General features: G+C 38.6%; 2 protein-coding genes across 2 annotated transcripts in view; one reads left to right on the forward strand and one right to left on the reverse strand.

The window, feature by feature from the left end:
• Positions 1-18,764, reverse strand: part of Hasp (Hig-anchoring scaffold protein) — a 90,235-nt gene that overhangs the window by 13,788 nt on the left and 57,683 nt on the right. Inside the window, exons 10-11 of the mRNA XM_065218589.1 lie at positions 18,571-18,721; positions 3,705-3,823 (exon numbers count right to left, since the gene is read on the reverse strand). Of these exons, the coding sequence (XP_065074661.1) occupies positions 3,705-3,823; positions 18,571-18,721 (270 nt within the window). The remainder of the gene's footprint in view (positions 1-3,704; positions 3,824-18,570; positions 18,722-18,764) is intronic.
• Positions 12,583-18,577, forward strand: LOC135698566 (uncharacterized). Its single transcript, XM_065218611.1, has 4 exons — positions 12,583-12,813; positions 12,903-13,403; positions 18,278-18,407; positions 18,473-18,577. Exons 1-4 carry the CDS (start codon positions 12,598-12,600, stop codon positions 18,556-18,558), a joined length of 933 nt encoding a protein of 310 aa, XP_065074683.1. The 5' UTR covers positions 12,583-12,597; the 3' UTR covers positions 18,559-18,577.

The following is an 18,764-nucleotide window of genomic DNA, read 5'->3' on the forward strand; positions in this document are numbered from 1 at the left end:
GATTAGGCGGGGTAGGAGGAGATGGGGTAGGCGGTACGGGCTCCGGTGCTCGTTTTCGCCTGGGCCGCTTCGGGATGGTTCCGGTGTACTTCTGCACCGTGGCTGACGTTTCCACGTCGGACAGTTCGTCTTCAGTGGGAAGGGCAGGAAGGGTATTCCCCCCGCCATCACTATTACCATCCATTGCGGGGCAACTGCCACCGCAATAGATACAAAACAACTACACACAGGGAACACACAGGGACAAGAGAAAAAAGAAGAAGAAGAAGAAGAAAATATTTGCGTGGGATGGGAGAAAGGGGAAACTAAAACAAAGGGGCAATAAATAAAACTTATTCGCTACTTAACTACACCGGCACAAAGCGTGTGTGTGGAAACGCTGCTATCACGTGGTGTGTTGGTGTTGGTCCACGCTGCTATCCGGTGGTGATGGTTGGTGTTGGTGGGTCAGCAAGCTGGTGATACGACACGCTTCACTATCACTTGCACACCCTCGCGACGGCGTGAAAAAATGATGGACTTGACGACGCCGTTAACTCCGGTGATGGATTACCGGGATGAATTAAAGCTGGATGGTAACTCCAAGGGGCTCGGCCGATGAAATTCCACTTCCTCTGTTGGACACTGGTCACTTGGGGCACCCAATGGGGGGTGAAAAAAACCGCTCGGGCGAAAAAAACACCGAAAAAAACTAGATGCCGCGCAACTGAAACCGGGACGTTGTTAACCGACTGAATGCTCAACTAGGAATGGGAGTCGCGGAAATGATTCGCTTCGGAGTTATTAATTTTGATCCGCTAGATTGCATTTCTGCCCCAGTGTGCACCAGAAGATTCCTGCAACTTCTCCTGAAAGTTTATTCGGGCTTTCTCTAGAAGTGCTTCTGATTTCCTCATGCAGACATCATCTGAGAGTTTATTTTTCTAGACTTGCTCTGAAAGTTTCTTCTGAATGACACCGTACGATTTTTCCTGAAAGCTACCTCGGAGTTCCCCAAGAAAACTTGCTGATTATTCCAGGAAGTATCTGATGACTTCTTCTGGAACTTCTCTAAACGTTTCTTTCAACTTGCCCCGTAAATTTCTTATAAAATTTCCTTGATGTTTATCCCGACAATGTAGGCTTCCCGGGAGCTTTTTTCTGACTTCTCTAGAAGTTCTTGCTAACCTCTCTAAAAAGTTTCCATCAATTTCCACTGGAAATTTCTCTAAATTTATTGATAATTCTACAAAAAGTTAATTTCCTGGTAATGGATTCCTGGTCGATATGGGCTTTCATTAGTGAAAATGTTTATATTTTCATTTATTTTAGCTGTTTCCCAGGAAACCGAACAAGCCAGGGCTGTCATGGTAAATTGAGAGCTAGTTACACACTGAATTTTCATTTGACCACCCTCGACCACCATAAATTAATACGCTCTTTCTCCGAAGAGTCCATAATTGCACTGGAGAAACATATAATAGACTGCTGTAATTGTAATCAACTCGCCATAAAGCTTAAAAATACTTACATGGAAGAGAGTCATTCATACAATCCAATCAATTCGTTATGTTAGCTATCGACCAGGCATGGAAAATCATTTACATTTAACTTTTTCCATCAACAGAATTCCGCAAAATGATGTACGCAGCTTTTGTAGGTTTTGTTAGTAGCTACAACTTTTGTTAACAACTCAAATCCGTATATCTTATGCATGACGAACCAGAACGAACAGAAGCCACAGACAAACAGAAGTGTTTTTCAGTAAATGTAAATGTACATTCACTGAAAAACAGTAGCAAGGTCTGCCCGCTCTAATTCGTGATGCAAAAGAGATACAGATTTGAGTTATAGACAAAAGTTGTAGCTAATAACAAAACCTACTAAAGCTCTATGCATCATTTTTTAGAATGCTGTTGATGAAAAAAGTTAGAGGCAAATGAATACATTGCATGAAATGAATGTAAATGATTTGCCATGCCTGCTATCGACGTAAAAAAAATCATAAACCTGATGTGAATCCTAATCCTAACCTTGATAAGCCAAACCCTTAACCACTTAATCACTGTTCTATTCTGACATGGTTGTTTAGCCAGCTCGATTATTCTTAAACCAAACCTCTAATGCGACACATCAAATCGTATACCAATTGGTGACAATTTTCCTTAAAATTATCGACACTTCTGTAGAGTTCCCAAAATCTTCCAAATGTTTATTTATCGGGCTTATAGATCCCGTAGTTTTCCTGAGATTCTAGGAACTTCTCCGAACTTCACGTAGCTTCTGTAAAGATTTTTAAGCATTTGTTAATTTGTATCGACTTTTTGAAGCTCTCCAAATTTCCCTGAAATTCGTTCAACTTCCATGCAGAATTTCTTAAAAGTTACCACAATTTTCATGAGCTTAATAGAACTGTCTTGAAGTTCTTTGATTTTCCCTGAAGTATGCTAACGGAAATTTCTTTAAAATCTCCAAACTTTTTTGAACTTTTTTGGATTTTTCTGAAGTTTTAAAAATTTACTTGATATTCTTGGAACTTCTCATAGGTTGCCACAATTTTCCTAATATTCATGAATCTTCTCTAGCGCTTCCAAAAAATTTCTGGAGTGCTCGAAATTTTTCTGTAGTTGCCAGAATTTAATGGAAATCTTGGAACTTTTTCGAAGTACACTAAACTTCCCTTAAGTTTTCAATTTTTTCTGAAGTTTTCTTTGGAGTTCTTTGGACTTCTCTACGGTCTAATTTTCCTGAAATTTGTAATCCAAATAATTTTCGCTGAAGCTCTATTTTTTTTTCCTTGATTCGGTTTCCGTCGATCTTGTTTTCCATGCTGAGCACCAATGCTGCCAACGCCAGGGAGGCCGCTCCCACACCTGGACCCTACCTATCAGCCCATCAACTCATGAACCGGGGACCAACAACTTTACTTCCCTACTTCCCTTGCGAAGGAAGGCGTGATAGGAGATGTTATGCTTCAGAGCATCCCGGCGGCGCTGACCGGGATTGAATCCAGGCCTGCTGGGGTGAGAGGTAATCACGCTTACAACTACTAGAAATGTCATGGAAATTCATGGAATTGCCCTGAATTTATAGGAACAAATTCTTCGAGATCTTTAAACTATCCGGAAAGAATCGACTTTCAAATCAAATTGGAGCTTCCCTGAAGTTATTGTATCTACGCTAAAGATATAAACTTTCTTCTCTTCATTATTTAAAACCTCTAAACTTTCCTGACCAAAAATGTTTGCAACCTGCCTAGTGTCCCGGCAATTATCCTGGAATTTATTAAACTTTCCAGAAGATCATGGAATTTTCCAGTTTTCGGGAGCAAGAAATATCAAATATACTAGATCAATTCAACGACAAACTGTGAGCATACTATCTGCAAGTCAACTGTCCCAAGCGGCGACGGTGGTGTAGTGGTAACCGTGATTACCTCTCACCCCAGCAGGCCTGAGTCCAATCCTAGTCGGTGCCGCTGGGATGTTCTGAGGCATAACATCTTTGATCACGTCTTCCTTCGGAAGGGAAGTACAGCCGTTGATTCCCGGTTCATGAGTTGATGTGATGGGTCGATAGGTAGGGTCCAGGTGTGGCAGCTGCCTTCCTGGCGTCGGTAGAATTGGTACTCAGCACGGAAAATAAATCAAGCTAACTATCCTGGCCGCTGACAGCTTCACAAAAATGAATCAGGCCCAAAACCTCAATGAAATGACGAAACTTACTTGCATAATCGTTTTCCTGATTCAGTCCAAAGCATGACGGTTTCTGACCCGTCCATTCCGATCGGACACACGTTCGTACGCTGGTGCCAATCATAGCATATTTTCCAATGTCGATACATCTGGAATGAAACCAAAAAAATATATAAAACACAAAAGTAAAAACCAACATTCAATTATCATTCCCGTGACTGAAATTATACCCGTTATAGAAAATTTCGAATGAAACATTTCCCCAAAGTAATACAAATTATCCCTAATTGGGCGCCACCAAACTATACGTACCTAACTGATATCAAAAGAACAAAAGAAAATTACCTCACTCGTTGGAACAGGAGAAAAAAACATTCCCGTACAAACAATTGCAAACAAGTCCGGAAGGTAACGGCGCCGGTGGTGTAGTGGTAAGCGTGATTATCTCTCACCCCAGCAGGCCTGGGTTCAATCCCAGTCGGCACCGCCGGGATGTTCTGAGGCATAACATCTCTGATCACGCCTTCTTTCGGATGGGAAGTAAAGCCGTTGGTCCCCGGTTCATGAGTTGATGGGTCGATAGGTAGGGTCCAGGTGTGGGAGCTGCCTTCCTGGCACGTCGGTAGCATTGGTGCTCAGCACGGAAAACAAGATCGACGGAAAAAACAAACCAAAGGAAAAAAAGAGTCCGGAAGGAAGGTAGTAAAAAGGTAAATGTGTCTTTTTTTCAAGAAATGCCCCCTAAGCCATTTAAAATCATCAAATTAGTCTAATCCTGTATCCGGATGCGCACCTCAGATTTATTAATCTGTTGATGATTGTTTTTTTTTAATAATCAAATGCTACATGCTTTGAGAAGGTTCTTTTAAATCATCTCATATGCATGTTCTAGCAGAAGCGTCTTATACTAACGAGCATTTAACTGTTTTGTTTACCCATAACCCGTAAATACGAAATTAAAACACCGTAACCTGAGTAGTAGCTATGCACCAAAATACAGTGTTCGACTATTTCAGTGTTTTTTAAAGGTTTAGGAAGCTTTTCAGCGTTCCAAAGGCACAATTACATACCTACCGTTCGCCATTACCGGTAAATTTCAATCGAAAGGAAAGTGGTGGCTCATGGATGACGCCTCGTACAACAAAGAGACAAAAGGAGAAAGGGTGGGTCAACTTTACAACACGGTCTGCGATAAAGTTTTCCCAATCCAAGTATCATGTTTGATCAATATTGACCAACTTTTGAACTTTTGGCATGAATAGTTTCCAATACACACTTAATTTTTTCGCCGAGATTCCAACAGCCGACTGATTCTGCAATTTATTTTGCTGAGATTCAGTAAAACAATTGCCGAGACTCAGCTAACAAATAACATTTTGCTGAGATATCAGCTAACAAACAGATATTTCTCAGAGATATCAGGAAAAGTAAATGCCAAGGTAATCGGCTGTTGGAGATTTTACCGAGCTAGATTAAATGTGTACACATCAAATGGCACAGTTGTGGGGACCTCAATACAAATCTAAATACCACTGGGGAGCAGGCAGTTTTGATCCACCATACAAACTTAACCCACCCTAATGTACATCTTCAGTGAATGGTAACGATTGATAAGCGGAAGTGGTTTATTTGTGGGGAATGGGCATGCCACGGCAACTGATAGCGAACTCAAACGAGGGATGGAAAGAGGAAAATTTCTTCTCGGTGGCTGTGACTGGATAGTGGGTTAGGCGTAGGTAAATTGTGTACTTTTATTTGTTGTTTGTTTTCCAATGCGTGATGATGATTCTCTGCTTGTTTTCGGAACGTGGAAGACGTACAAAGACCAAAAATAGTTGTCCTATTATGAAAACTAAGATCAGTGCTGGTATCAGTACTGGTTTACTATAGTACATTTGAAAATTAAACATTTTTCACCATTTCATTATCGACCCATCAACTCATGAACCGGAGACCAACGGCTTTACTTCCCTTCCGAAGGAAGGCGTGATCAGAGATGTTATGCCTCAGAAAATCCCGGCGGCGCCTACTGGGGTTGAACCCAGGCCTTTTGGGGTGAGAGGTAATCACTCTTAGCACTACACCAGCGACACCGCTGTAAGCCCAGTTTCGACGATTTCGATAAGTTTGTGATTATACACGACAAAATTGCGCAAAGGCACTAGAACTCGTCCACTTTGTCACCCGCTTTATTGCAAAGTTGTCTGGACAAGGAAATTCATGTTATTCTACCGTATGCGTGATAATGTTTGCACCATCGTACAAATAAGGTTCCCGTTTCACCAGTGCATACAATGCCTTTGTTTACTTTGCATGCACGTAACCTATAGCTCATACCGTAGTAGGCTGTGCATAAAAGAAAATGATTTACTTAGTTTGACAGTTGCAAGACAAAAAGACATTTCGATCGGCGTGGGAGTGTACCGGTGGACCGTCAAAAGGGTTTTAGACCGAGAAAAGAAAGGACAACTATCCGTGAAGGTGGCCACAGGTCGTCCGAGGTCAGCTCTGTTTCCGAGGGTTATCGCTGCTATCAAAAGGAAGATTTGAGTGAATACAGTGCGTTCAATAAGGAAAATGGCAAAGGAATACGGGAGCAGTGACTTTACGGCACGGAAGATCGTAAAGGAAGATTGCTAGGTGAAGTCGAGGGCAGGGAAAAAAAACTCACATGATTACCAACCGCATCCGGAAGCTACGAGTCGAACGATGCAAGAAAATCTTGAACTTCCTTAAGTGAAAAAAATCCGGTAATCCTGTTTACCGACGAGAGCATGTTTACCGTAGATCCCGTATCAAATTCCAGAACTGACCGGTACATTAGTTCTCATCCGGTAAAAGACGTGGCCGACGAGCACAAGAACGTGTATCTGACCAAGCATCCTGCTAGCGTTATGGTGTTTGGATTGGTGGCTTCCGATGGCAAAAAAATTGACCCGGTGTTCATTCCAGAAGGCGACAAGGTCAACACGGAGGTCTTCATCGGGATTTTAAGTAAGTATGTTCTTCCGTGGATCAAAGAACAGTACGGTCCGAAGCCAAATGTTGTATGTCAACAAGATTAGGTTCCGTGCCACATCTCGAACAGCACTTAGAATTGGTTGCAGGAACATCTTCCGTTCTGGGCGAAGGATATGTGGCCGCAATCCAGCCCCGATCTTAATCTGCTGGATTACTCAATATGGCGCGTCATTAAGGCCAAGGCCTGTTCTAAACGCCACCCGAGTACAGCAAGCCTCAGACAAACATTGACCCGTACCTGGAGAGAAATGGATCCAAACTACATTAATTCCTCCGATGCCTTCATTGACTTTTTAAAAAGTCAAAATGAAGACATCGCAATTAATGATGTAAAAGTAGTTAACATGGTCGAAAATCCACGCTTCAGTCGAAGTCGATATCGAGACGTATAAATGTTTGTTATGTGCGAACAAAGTAAATGTAGGGTTTGATCGGTGCTCGATAGTTCCCGCGATTAATGTTTTGCGATGCTTCAGATGTGGAGAATTTGGGCACATTTATAAAAAGCTATATGATCAGAAAAAAACAGCTTACATTTCAATAAATAGCAACCAAGTTCCTGTAGTAATGTGATTAACTTAGATATTTTGTATTTGAATAACAACATTACGTCAGATTGTAGAAGAAAATCGTTCACTTATGGTTTTGTTAGCAGAAACACATATTGTAGAAATTGAATCTTTTGATCAGTATAGCAATAAGCTGCTGCTTATTTGTCACAATCGAGGCACACTGGCGGTGTTGCTATTTATGTTAAAAAGGTTCTTAGACATTACAGTTGAACGTGGCATGAAGATGGGTAATTATGGTGTTTTGTATCATTCTCCCAGTTCAAGTAATCAGCGTTTTATTGAAATTTTAGAGAACTGGCTCGAGACATTTTTAGATTCTAGTAAATTAAATATACTTGCGGGTGATTTTAACATTAATTGGCATGATACTAGCAATTCGAATCATCTGAAGCAATTAGCTGATTTCTTTAATTTAAAACAATTAGTAAGTGAATATACGCGTATTTCCCGGCACAGTAGAACTTTGATTGACCATGTTTATTCTAATTTTGATTCTGTCTTTCAAGCTGATTTGAAAATAACCGATCATGAAACTTTAGTAATTAATGTCTTAGACCATGTTAACGATAACGATAATTTTGTAAAATTGAAGTGCTGGAGGAAATATTCGGAGCAAGCTGTTTCGAATCTTGTTGAGAGAAGCGTGGATTTTCCAATAGTTACCGGAACTTTAGATGAAGATGCAGCTGTTCTTACTAACGTTTTGAAAACTTGTACCAATAAATTAGTTGAACAAAAGTTTGTTTCTTTGAAAAACTCGAACAGCTGGTACAATTTGGATCTTTTGCGTCTTAAACGTAAGAGGGACAAATGGTACAAAAAGTTTTGTAGATCTAATAGTGATAATCATTTGAATAGGTACACGGTCGCGCGTAATAAATATTCACAATCGATAAAGAAAACTCGATGTGAATATATTCAGAGGAAAATTGATCAGCATCAAAACAACAGCAAAGAGTTATGGTAAATTTTGAAATCTTTATCAAAACCTAGTAATTGTAAATTGCGGACTATAACTTTTGATGGCATATTAGAACAGTCAGAACCAGTTATTGCTTTTAAGTTTAATGACTATTTCGTCGAGAGCGTTTCACTGATCAATCAATCTATTGAACTGATCAATGAACCGGACGAAATAAAACAGCCTATTAATAGTAACTGTAGATTTGATGGTTTTCACCCAATTACATTAGATGATGATGGTGATGATGATGATGGTTCCACCTCTTACCCCTACAAAGGTTTGAGCTGGACGAGTTATCTTTAAGATAATTAAATATAAACATTTTAACCAGGTTTGCAAACAAAATCGAGTTGGTTACAATTACAGATATAAATGTCCTGTTAAATATGTTATAGGCATCAACCAAAAACATTCAAAGGTGTAACTAGTTATCAAAAGTCCAAGTATAGTCCTCGACAATACTTCCATTTACACGTGACCTGGGATTTACACGTTTAAGCTTCCGCAGTGCCAGGACTATATCCAAGGAAACGACTTCCAGCCAACCCTTTACTAATTCAAGGCTTTTGCCACAATTTCCACGTATTAGTCATTTATACCTGTATTCCGCGCGCGAGGCTCAAACCATCGTAGACTACTCAAAGCTATTTTTACTATTACTACTACAAAATCAAAAAACTAAAAATCCATCATCACCATCGAGGCAAACAATGTAGTTTTTTGTATATGCTACAATATGAATATGAACTTAAAAATATTTGCTTTTCATTAGAAAAAAAAACGGCTGGAGTAGATAATGTTAATGGTAGAGTTATTCAAGATTGCTTTAATGTCATTCGACACACTCTGCGGGACCTTAATAATCAATCATTGCAATCTGGGCACGTGCCGCTGTTTGTTGATACCGGAACTATCGGGATACCGGGAAGGTCATTCTTGTGAAACCACGTTAAACTTAGTGTTAGCTAAATGGAAAGAAAATTTGGAGCATAAAGATACGATCTAGGATACGATTTTTGCTGTGTTTTTTGATCTAAAACGCGCTTTTGAGACAATTTCTAGGCCCTTATTGTTGAGAACAATCAAGCGCTTTGGAATTTCGGGTTCTGCATACAAATGGTTTGAAAGCTATTTATCTGACAGAACACAAAGGACTGTTTTTAATGATTTTGTATCTTGTCCCGTTGACAATGACCTTGGAGTGCCTCAGGGAAGTGTATTAGGGCCCCTTTCATTTATTATGTATATTAATGACATGCGACGAGTTTTACGATTTTGTGATATTAATCTTTTTACTGACAATACTGTGTTATTCATTGCAGCTAAAGATTTAGAAGAAGCCGTTTTACGCTTGAATGAAGATTTGCGTTCTCTAAGTAGATGGTTGAAGTGTGAGCAGTTAAAATTGAATATAAGTAAAACTAAAGTCATGGTAATTTCGCGGAATCGTGTAGATGATGATGTCTCTGTTGTTATTGATGATGAGACAATTAATCGCGTTAAGGAAATTAAATATCTTGACGTGATTATTGATGACAAACTCAAGTTCAATTCTCATATTGACAATGTCATCAAGAAAATTGCCAAGAAGTATGGAATTCTATGTCGCTTGAAAAACGGTTTAACTATTGGTAGTAAAATACAGCTATACAAATCAATCATCTCCCCTCATCTAGACTTTTGCCCTTCCATTTTATTTTTGGCCAATGAAACACACTTTCAAAATAACAAAAAAGTCATGTTTTTTTAAGTTTTAATAATTTTATTTGGCAAATCATATTTGTATTTGTATTTCAAATGATATTTTACTCTCGTTTAATCAACATATTTAATCATAGCCAAGACTCCTTACTTTTCCTTGAACATGACCCATTAGCTTCTGCACAGTGGTACTTCTCACCATTTTGACCACTTTTGGCCAATCTTTTTTGAATTTTTGGATGTCGTCCGCTGGTTTTATTAATTTTCAAAGCTTTGCTTCGGTTAAAGCCCGAAAAGTCTCGATTGGCCATGCCTCCGGGCAGTTCGGCGGATTCATGTCTTTCAGCACGAAACATACATTTTGACTTTTGTACCATTCTAAAGTGTCCTTTGCGTAATGACATGACGCCAAATCAGGCCAAAATACTACTTGACCTTCGTGCTGCCTGATCATCGGCAACAATTGCTTCTGGAGACATTCCTTAACGTATTTCTGAGTGTTCATCGTCTCCGTTGTGATGTACGGACTAGATGTTTTACCACACTCGCATATTGCCTGCCAAACCATAACCTTCTTACCGAATTTTTCGATAAAAATTGTCTTCTCCATTTTGGGGATGTCCTTGCCTTCGCTTACAGTATAGAATTGTGGTCCGGGAAGCGTTTTGTAATCTAGTTTCATGTACGTTTCGTCGTCCATTATTATACACCCAGAATTTCGACACAATAACGAATCGTAGAGTTTGCGGGCCCGTGGTTTCACGGACACGGCCTGTTTTGGGTTCCTTTTAGTTTTATTCTGCTTCCGGTATGTTTTTAGCCTAAGTCTTTCTTTGGCACGCACGACGTTACTCGACGAGGTCCCTAGTTTTTTCGCAACATCCCGAACGGAAGTCGATGGTTTTCGTTTGTAGGCATCCCTGATCTTTTTATCGATATCCGGACTTACAGGACCGGATTTCCGGCCACTCTTCGGCGCATCTTCAAACGTACACTGTTCTCTATATTTTTTAATCGCAGTTTGTACCGCTTCGACGCTTACACCCTCTTCCTTGGCCAATTTTCTCAAGGAGAGTCCGCTCACAGTGCACCATTTGTGCACGATACTTTTTCGTTGTTCCGGAGTAAGACCACGCATTTTGACAGGAAACACAAAACTGAGCACTTTTTTGATGCTATGTCATTCAGAAATGAGCAAACAAAAGGACGCAGCCAAAACATGTTGAAATATTTCATTATATTCAAAGTGATCGTTAAAATAAGGTGTGCTTATACTTTCTGGAACAGTCATTAGATTCACTTCCTCAACTTTTATGCTGGACGCTTTGCAATGGCTGTCAGTGAAGCAAAGAATTGTGTTTTTGACTATGGTGTTCATTTTTAAAGTAGTTAACGGTTTGCTGCCTCGATATTTGTGTGATCGGATTGAAAGAGGAAGTGATTTTCATAGAAATAACACTAGAAACGCGGATGAACTAAGAACACCACATCTTTTGAATAATGCTTCACAAAATTCATTATTTTTCAAAGGTATAAATGTTTTCAATTCGATGCCTAGACACATCAAGCGTGCAACTACACTTACAGAATTTAAGAGACGCTGCATTTCACATATAAAAGCTGTTTATTGAGCAGTTAATTTTTTATGAATGGATAAATCATGTATCTTGACAAAGTTATCTCTAACGGATTATTTTGAATGGAGACTGTCATAAAGACATTTTAGTAATTTGTGTAGCACATACAAAAAACTATATTCGATGGTGATGATGGATTTTTAGTTTTTTGATTTTGTAGTAGTAATAGTAAGAATAGCTTTGAGTAGTCTACAATGGTTTGAGCCTCGCGCGCGGAATACAGGTATAAATGACTAATACGTGGAAATTGTGGCAAAAGCCTTGAATTAGTAAAGGGTTGGTTGGAAGTCGTTTCCTTGGATATAGTCTTGGCAATACGGAAGCTTAAACGTGTAAATCCCAGGTCACGTGTAAATGGAAGTATTGTCGAGGACTATACTTGGACTCTTCAAGAGAAGAGGGTGGTGAACTTGATCTAGAATACTATTACACTAATAAATTTCGAGCGTATCCATTAAAGGTGCTCAATAGCCCAAAAGCAGCTCCCAAATGAATTATATGACTGACGGTGTCAGTTTGAAAGCTAAGCTACCTCAGCGACCTCTTCTGCGCTCGCTAATGTAAAGCATCATATTATTCTCCAGGAGTGTATAATGGTATCCTGCTACAGTAAAATAATGCTTGCTAATGAAAGAATCCGTATTAAAAGGAGCAATATTGGTTCAATATTGAAAAGTGTATCGGTAAAGTAAATAAGGTTCTACATAAAACTAAAAACAAACTGCCCAGAAACGTTCAACACTAATTTGTATTAAACTTTACATATGCAGATATGTAAAATTGTATTAACATAATCCCACTGTGCAGCGCAAAGAGGCGGATGAAGACACACGATGCAAGCGAACACTCGTTATATTGTTTGATCAGTTCAAATAAAAACTTACTCCAGTGCAGACGTTCAACTCCGTTGGCTGTGCGGTGGCTCAAAACAAGAGAACACTTCTCATCAATTTACCACTGCCTCTTCGTGCTCTTTCGAAGCGGGAAAATTCCTCGATACAGCGACCTACCAACCTCCGGAAAACCAAATGGAAGAAGTCAATGAAAAGTTGAAGAATTTTTTAATTAATTCCAATTCGAGTGGTGTCGAGTTGAATTGTTTGCCCTCGTTCCGTAGACACCAGCAGAAGCTGCAACGTGATTATCTCCGCTATAGCGGAACTCGAAAGTATCAGCTCATCCTCGCATTCCTAATTTGTGCAATCGGAAAACATTATTTCAGCGAGTTGTTTGCAAATGAAGATGTAAATGAGCCACTTGAGTTAAATTCCCACTGCTGAATTTAAATTTCTACCCTCTATCGTATTTTGCATGATTTGGCGCGCGAGTGCAGTGCATCCTTGGAATACCGCAGCAGCTGCAGAAGTCATTCAGACCGCCGGAAAGTTGCGACTTTTGCAGAAATGTGCGGAATGTACCTCGACTTGCAAATGTGAGCCCGGATGAATTTGAGCGAAACTATGCTTACGGTGGTGGACCGGTCATTGTCACCGATGCAACCATCAACTGGACCGCCACGGAGTATTTCGATTACTGGTTTTTCAAGAAAATCTACCAAACATATGGTAAAAGAAAGAAAGCTGCCAAGTGTCAATTTTTCCCCTACCAGACGGGCTTTCGGAACATTTACGAAGCGCTGAGTTTGAGCGACGCACGCGTTAACTACGAACCGGGAACGGAACCGTGGTACTTTGGGTGGAGTAACTGTGATCCGGAAATCCTAAAAATCTTAAGACAACACTATGGACGGCCGTATTTTCTACCGAAGGCATCCGAGAACAACGCGGTCGATTGGGTGTTTATGGGTGGCACTGGACTGGGAGCACACATGCACGTAAGTGACGCAATACCGATGGATGATGAGTCTTGTTTCCCACCATATGTTGCATACCAGAGTCAAAGTTACATGGCCATACATGGCAACAATGTGTATAATATTGAATTCAGCATTGATCAAAGTGAATCACTGGTAGAGAAAATTAAAAAAAAAATACGAATCCACTATCCGATATATTAAGGGATCATTTATAAATTACATATGCATTTAGAGGGAGAGGGAGCGTTTGAAATTTTCTTGCGTGTTCTTACATGGGAGGAGGGTTTTGGAAATAACAACAAAACAGATCGAATACGGAACATATAAATATTCGATGTAATATTTTACTAAGGGCGGGAGGGGGTTTGAAATATAAAAAAAACTGCAAATGAAATTATTTAACGTTCCCTAAGGACAGTTTTTATGATAAACGGAGCACAGCAAATGAAAATGTCAATGGGAATATGCTTTCGGGTTGATTGGATTGATTTTTTGCTCAAACTATAGTACGTTACGATTGATGTAGCACCCGTAAAAACGATGGTAATATTGAACCGTAATGCTCCACAGTCCAGTCGGTCTGGTAATGTGTGAATATTCTGAACGATGACGTCGGATGACATGATAGGCATTGATAATCATCTTTAAAAAGTGTCTGGATTTCGGTACGGTGTACATTGGCAAAAAATGGGAGAAGAGCAAAAATTTGAAATAAATCGATTGATTCATGATGCGCCACAGTACACATTAAGGTATGAATCAATTGTGCATTGCACGTGAAAATTTAACCGTTTTTGGCAGATCTGAGAGCTCATCACCCATATTCTTGCTTTCGTTCGAACTGTATTTTCCATAAAAAACATGTTTTGTATCGAATTACGTTTCGAACCAAAACAAAAATATGGGTACATGTTTTACATTGAAATCAATTGACGTTGTCGTCGGTAATGATCGAAGTTTCTGCCTAGCGACTTTTCCACGAAATTAATTTCTTTGACATTTCATGAATGGACGCAATCCAAAGGTATTCTGCAGAGATCTTCTAGGGAGTTCTGGAAAGTATTTTTAATGATTTCCATGGAGATTTTCAAGGTAATTCTGGAAAGAATTCAATAGGCTTTGCAAGGTTAACTATGCAAATTTCCACGCTTATAATGAGTAATGGTAATTAAGAGAATAATTCAATTAGCGTTAAAGTTACTATAAATGAAAAAAATGATATCCATTGGGATTGAAAGGAGATACTCAGAAGTATTCCTAAATAAATTCTGAGCAACATTTCAAAGGAACTCAGAGGTCAATTCAAAATATAATTCCATGGAACTTCTGACCAAAATTTCAAGAAAATTAACGAAAAAGCATCATAGAACTACTACTGAATTGAATTTTAATAAAATTGCGATAGTAGATATTCCAGTATTGACCTCACATATGCAATATACCAAGTAGCATTTCTTGTTTTATTGCACTCTATTAGTGGTTTTTGAGATAAATTTTATAAAACCGTCATTAAAATTAATAGCTCCAGCACAACCTTTTGATAACCATAATATCGTCTTCCAGCTTAGTGGACCACTCTTGATAAGGTTTATAAAGCATGTTTGAGAATCACAATAAAGCTGTCTTAAAACCTTTTGTAAGAAAGCCCCATACTCTACAAAAGGTTCTCATAGTCTCTTTAAGAGTAATATTGTATCCAAGCAGTTTTATTACGCTTTGGTGAAAATCAGTTATAAATCCAATTTAATTTTTATTGCATCAAAGCAACCGCCATAAATTTGCTTGTTGTTGTTCTGTTCTGCTGAAACTTTTTTTTTCCATATGGTAATCTTTAGCTGTAAAAATAGGTTTGAGTGTTGGTGTCAAGATCACCATGCAATCAATTTTGTTTCATGGCGACATTAGTGAAAATCTTAAAGAAAATATATGCCTTTTTAAAAGTTCCAACACATATACGCTTGAAATTTTATCGTGTATATTGGAATAATATGAGCGTTAAATTAATGCGCCTCAAAAATAATTCAAGTTAACAAAAAAGATTGTTTTAGAAATCAAATTAATTTGATGGAATCATCTTAATTTTACAGAAAATAGATCTCAATAAATAAAGTCACTGGAAATCAGTTCGGATCTCTATTTTAGCCATTATTTTATTGAAATTTCTTGGATTTTATTCCAAGGCTAATGGGATTTTCATAATGACAATATGGCGAAAGAGGACAGCGGGCTAGAAAAACACCAAGCGCGATTTCTTAAAATGTCAAATGCATACTTTTTTTTTGCTTTATTAGAGAGATTTTCCCTAATGCTTACATTGGATGGAAACAGAACAGAAAAGCATAATTTACAAGTGCAATTCATTTTTTTTTTTATTATTTGAGGGTAAACGTATATTCTTATTCTACGGGTGCAACCGATGAATTTTACAAACATTTGGAAAAGTTTTTAATTGCATATTAGACTTCATGAAAAGTTATGCGTGTTTTCATCTTTTTTGTCCTAGAACTGTCACCATTCCATGTATTTCGACCAAGATTCGACAGTGTCACCCCATGAAAAACAAGGAAAGAAAAGGAAAGAAAATTTTCAATGCTGATTGTTGCGGTCTAAGCCAGGGAAAAGAGGAGTAGAAAAAAAAAAAAAAAAAAATGCTGATTGTTGAATTGTTGTGACCATCCACGACTGTAAATCGGATAAGAGATGCAAGTTTGCATAGGTATCATCTTCCGACTCCAGATAATTATATATTTCCTCTTCATGAGTCATTTTTGGTGTAGCAATGTGTCCATTCGAAGTGAAGATGGTTCAGAATGGTGAGGAGGTACACTCTTTACAGCTTCCTTTGTGACATCCGCAGAAAATGCAGCGGCATTTTTTTTTCTTGGTTGGAGTTATTCACGAAGGTTTGCGGCTGACTGTAGCAAATAAACGGGCTCATGCTAAAATTATTGTTGATTTTCTTTGCGCTCCGCTTGAAAGTACCGGAATGTTTTGATTCTTTCTATGTTGTAAAAATAAATCGCCCATTTACACTTCTGAAGTTGCAACTGAACGCTTATAATTGTTTTTAAATAACTGTTTCATGGCCAACTAGTTTTATTGCGCTTACTTATATAGCAATAAATGGATTTATTTTTGGGTTTTATTCATATTATTCATATTGCTTTTTTTTATACTTCAAGGCAATCATAAAACCTTTCATAAGGGAAAATAGCATAAGCATCAGTTGGTTTTATTATTAGCTTTATAGGGGTTTTGTAGATAGCTATGAGAATGTTCCATGACTTGCATTGTATATGACCGTCATAAAGCTGTAGGCAATGGTTGCAGCTGCAATAAAACCTTAATAAATTTTGAATATAGCCAAGCAGCTCTAGATTTGTGTGGGGCCTCCCTTAGCTCAGTCGGTAAAGGCGCAGCTACAAAGCAAAACCATGCTGGAGGTGGCTGAGTTCAATTCCCGGTCTAGTCTAGGAATTTTTCGGGTTGGAAACTTTCTCGACTTCCCTGGGCATAGAAGTATGATCGGACTTGCCACACAATTATACCAATGCAAAAATGGTACAGACATCGAAAGCTCTCAATTAGTAACTGTGGAAGTGCTTCTAGAACACTAAGTTGAGAGCACGCAATAAGCTAATATGCGATATGCAATAAGCTTGAAATGCGAAGAAGAAGAAGAAAAAGAAGAAGAAGAAGCTCTAGATTTTTTACTTGGGATATAGTGTTTTAATTGTGTATGGGTCCTCAAAGTTACAGCAAAAGCGCTTGATAAAGCCTAGCATGTTATTTGCGCTGTGAATAATTGTGCTGTAATGGTCTATGAAAGTTAGTTTAGAGTCTAAGATGATTCCTAAATCCCTAACTCTTTCACATTTTTCTACATTTTGATTTCCTAGTGCAATTGAAATATTTGAAGTTGTTATTTCCTGCTAGCATTACCTTCAGGGAAGTTTCGAGATCTTCAGGGAAGTTCCGTGAACTTCAGGAAGATAAGAGATCTTCAAGGCAGTCTCACTAAGTTTACAAAAATTGTAGGAAGTAAGAAAAAGTTCTGATGAATGCAAGGAAATCCCGAGAATTTCAGAGAAGTTTCAAACATAAACTGTAGGAACATAATAGAAGTTCTGAAAACTTGGTGTTTTTTTTTAACTTCCATTAGCTTCAGAAAAACTTTGGGCACTTATAAAAAGTTTTGAGAATTTCAGGGATATCCATAGAGATTCAGGGAAGTTAGAGAAGCAGCGATAGCATGATGAAAAATTAGGAAACTTAAAAGAAGTTACAAGTACCTCAGAAAACCTGCTCTGGAAAACAAATCAAGGAAAAACACTACTTGTGAAACGAAAAACGTGAAACAATCGATAGAACTGTTTCCGCACATCGAAGGTACGTGAGCAAATCGCAAACTTTACTCGCTTTCTACTTTCTGTATACAATTTTCATACTGTCGTACTCTAACAGAACTATCAATTCTATACTTTCATCTCCTCATCTATCGTATAACATGGCCACTTTAAGTCTGATATTTGACGTTAAGCATCTCCAACTATGTATAAGAATTGTTCAAGAGTTTATGAATTGAGTAGCTAAAAATGATAAGGTGAGCGACTATGTTACAAAGTGAAGTTACAACGTTCTGCACTTGTCAACTACACTACTCAACAACAACTACTCACCAAAAAGTTTTGAGCTACTTAAATCATAAACTCTTGATCAATTTTTATTAAAAAATTAACGTACTTGCCAAATCTGAAATGACATTAAGGTAACATTTTTTTTCAGCTACGTAGAAAATACCGGCAAACCCGGTTGTAACGTTACGTAGAATGTGTCATCATTACTTTTACTATAATAGAGTGACACATTATAACATCACTCTTCAATTTTAGGTGGACAACGTTCGTTTACCATCTTGGCAATCGCAGCTCAAAGGATCTAAGGAATGGATACTGGCCCCGCCACCTGAGTGCTACTACAGTTGTAACTTCCTGACTGTTCTTGTCGAAACTGGAGACACCAGTAAGATGTTAAACCGATGAGCTTGAATGAAACGTTGCATTCTATTGAAATTCGCTTCCTTTCAGTTGTCCTCGATACGAATAAATGGTACCACAAGACGAACGTTCTTTCCGGCGAAATAAGCATTACCGTCGGTGCAGAATATGACTAAACGCAAACCTACCTGGATATGATAGTTGTTGCCGGCGGGAACTCAACTATGTCTTCTCTTATCTCGAGGTCATTGTAGAAGCTCACCACATGTGGCTCATTGTTCCGGAACATACATGACCCATTGGCCGAAGGCATCCGGTGATATAGCGGATCGTCGTCATCTGTCAAAACATTGGAAATATATTGATACAGACTCTCTTTGAA

This window comes from Ochlerotatus camptorhynchus, unplaced genomic scaffold (genome assembly GCF_037179485.1).
Source record: "Ochlerotatus camptorhynchus isolate MF236.1 unplaced genomic scaffold, CSIRO-AGI_Acam_v1.1 ptg000090l, whole genome shotgun sequence".
NCBI classification, from domain to species: domain Eukaryota; kingdom Metazoa; phylum Arthropoda; class Insecta; order Diptera; family Culicidae; genus Ochlerotatus; species Ochlerotatus camptorhynchus.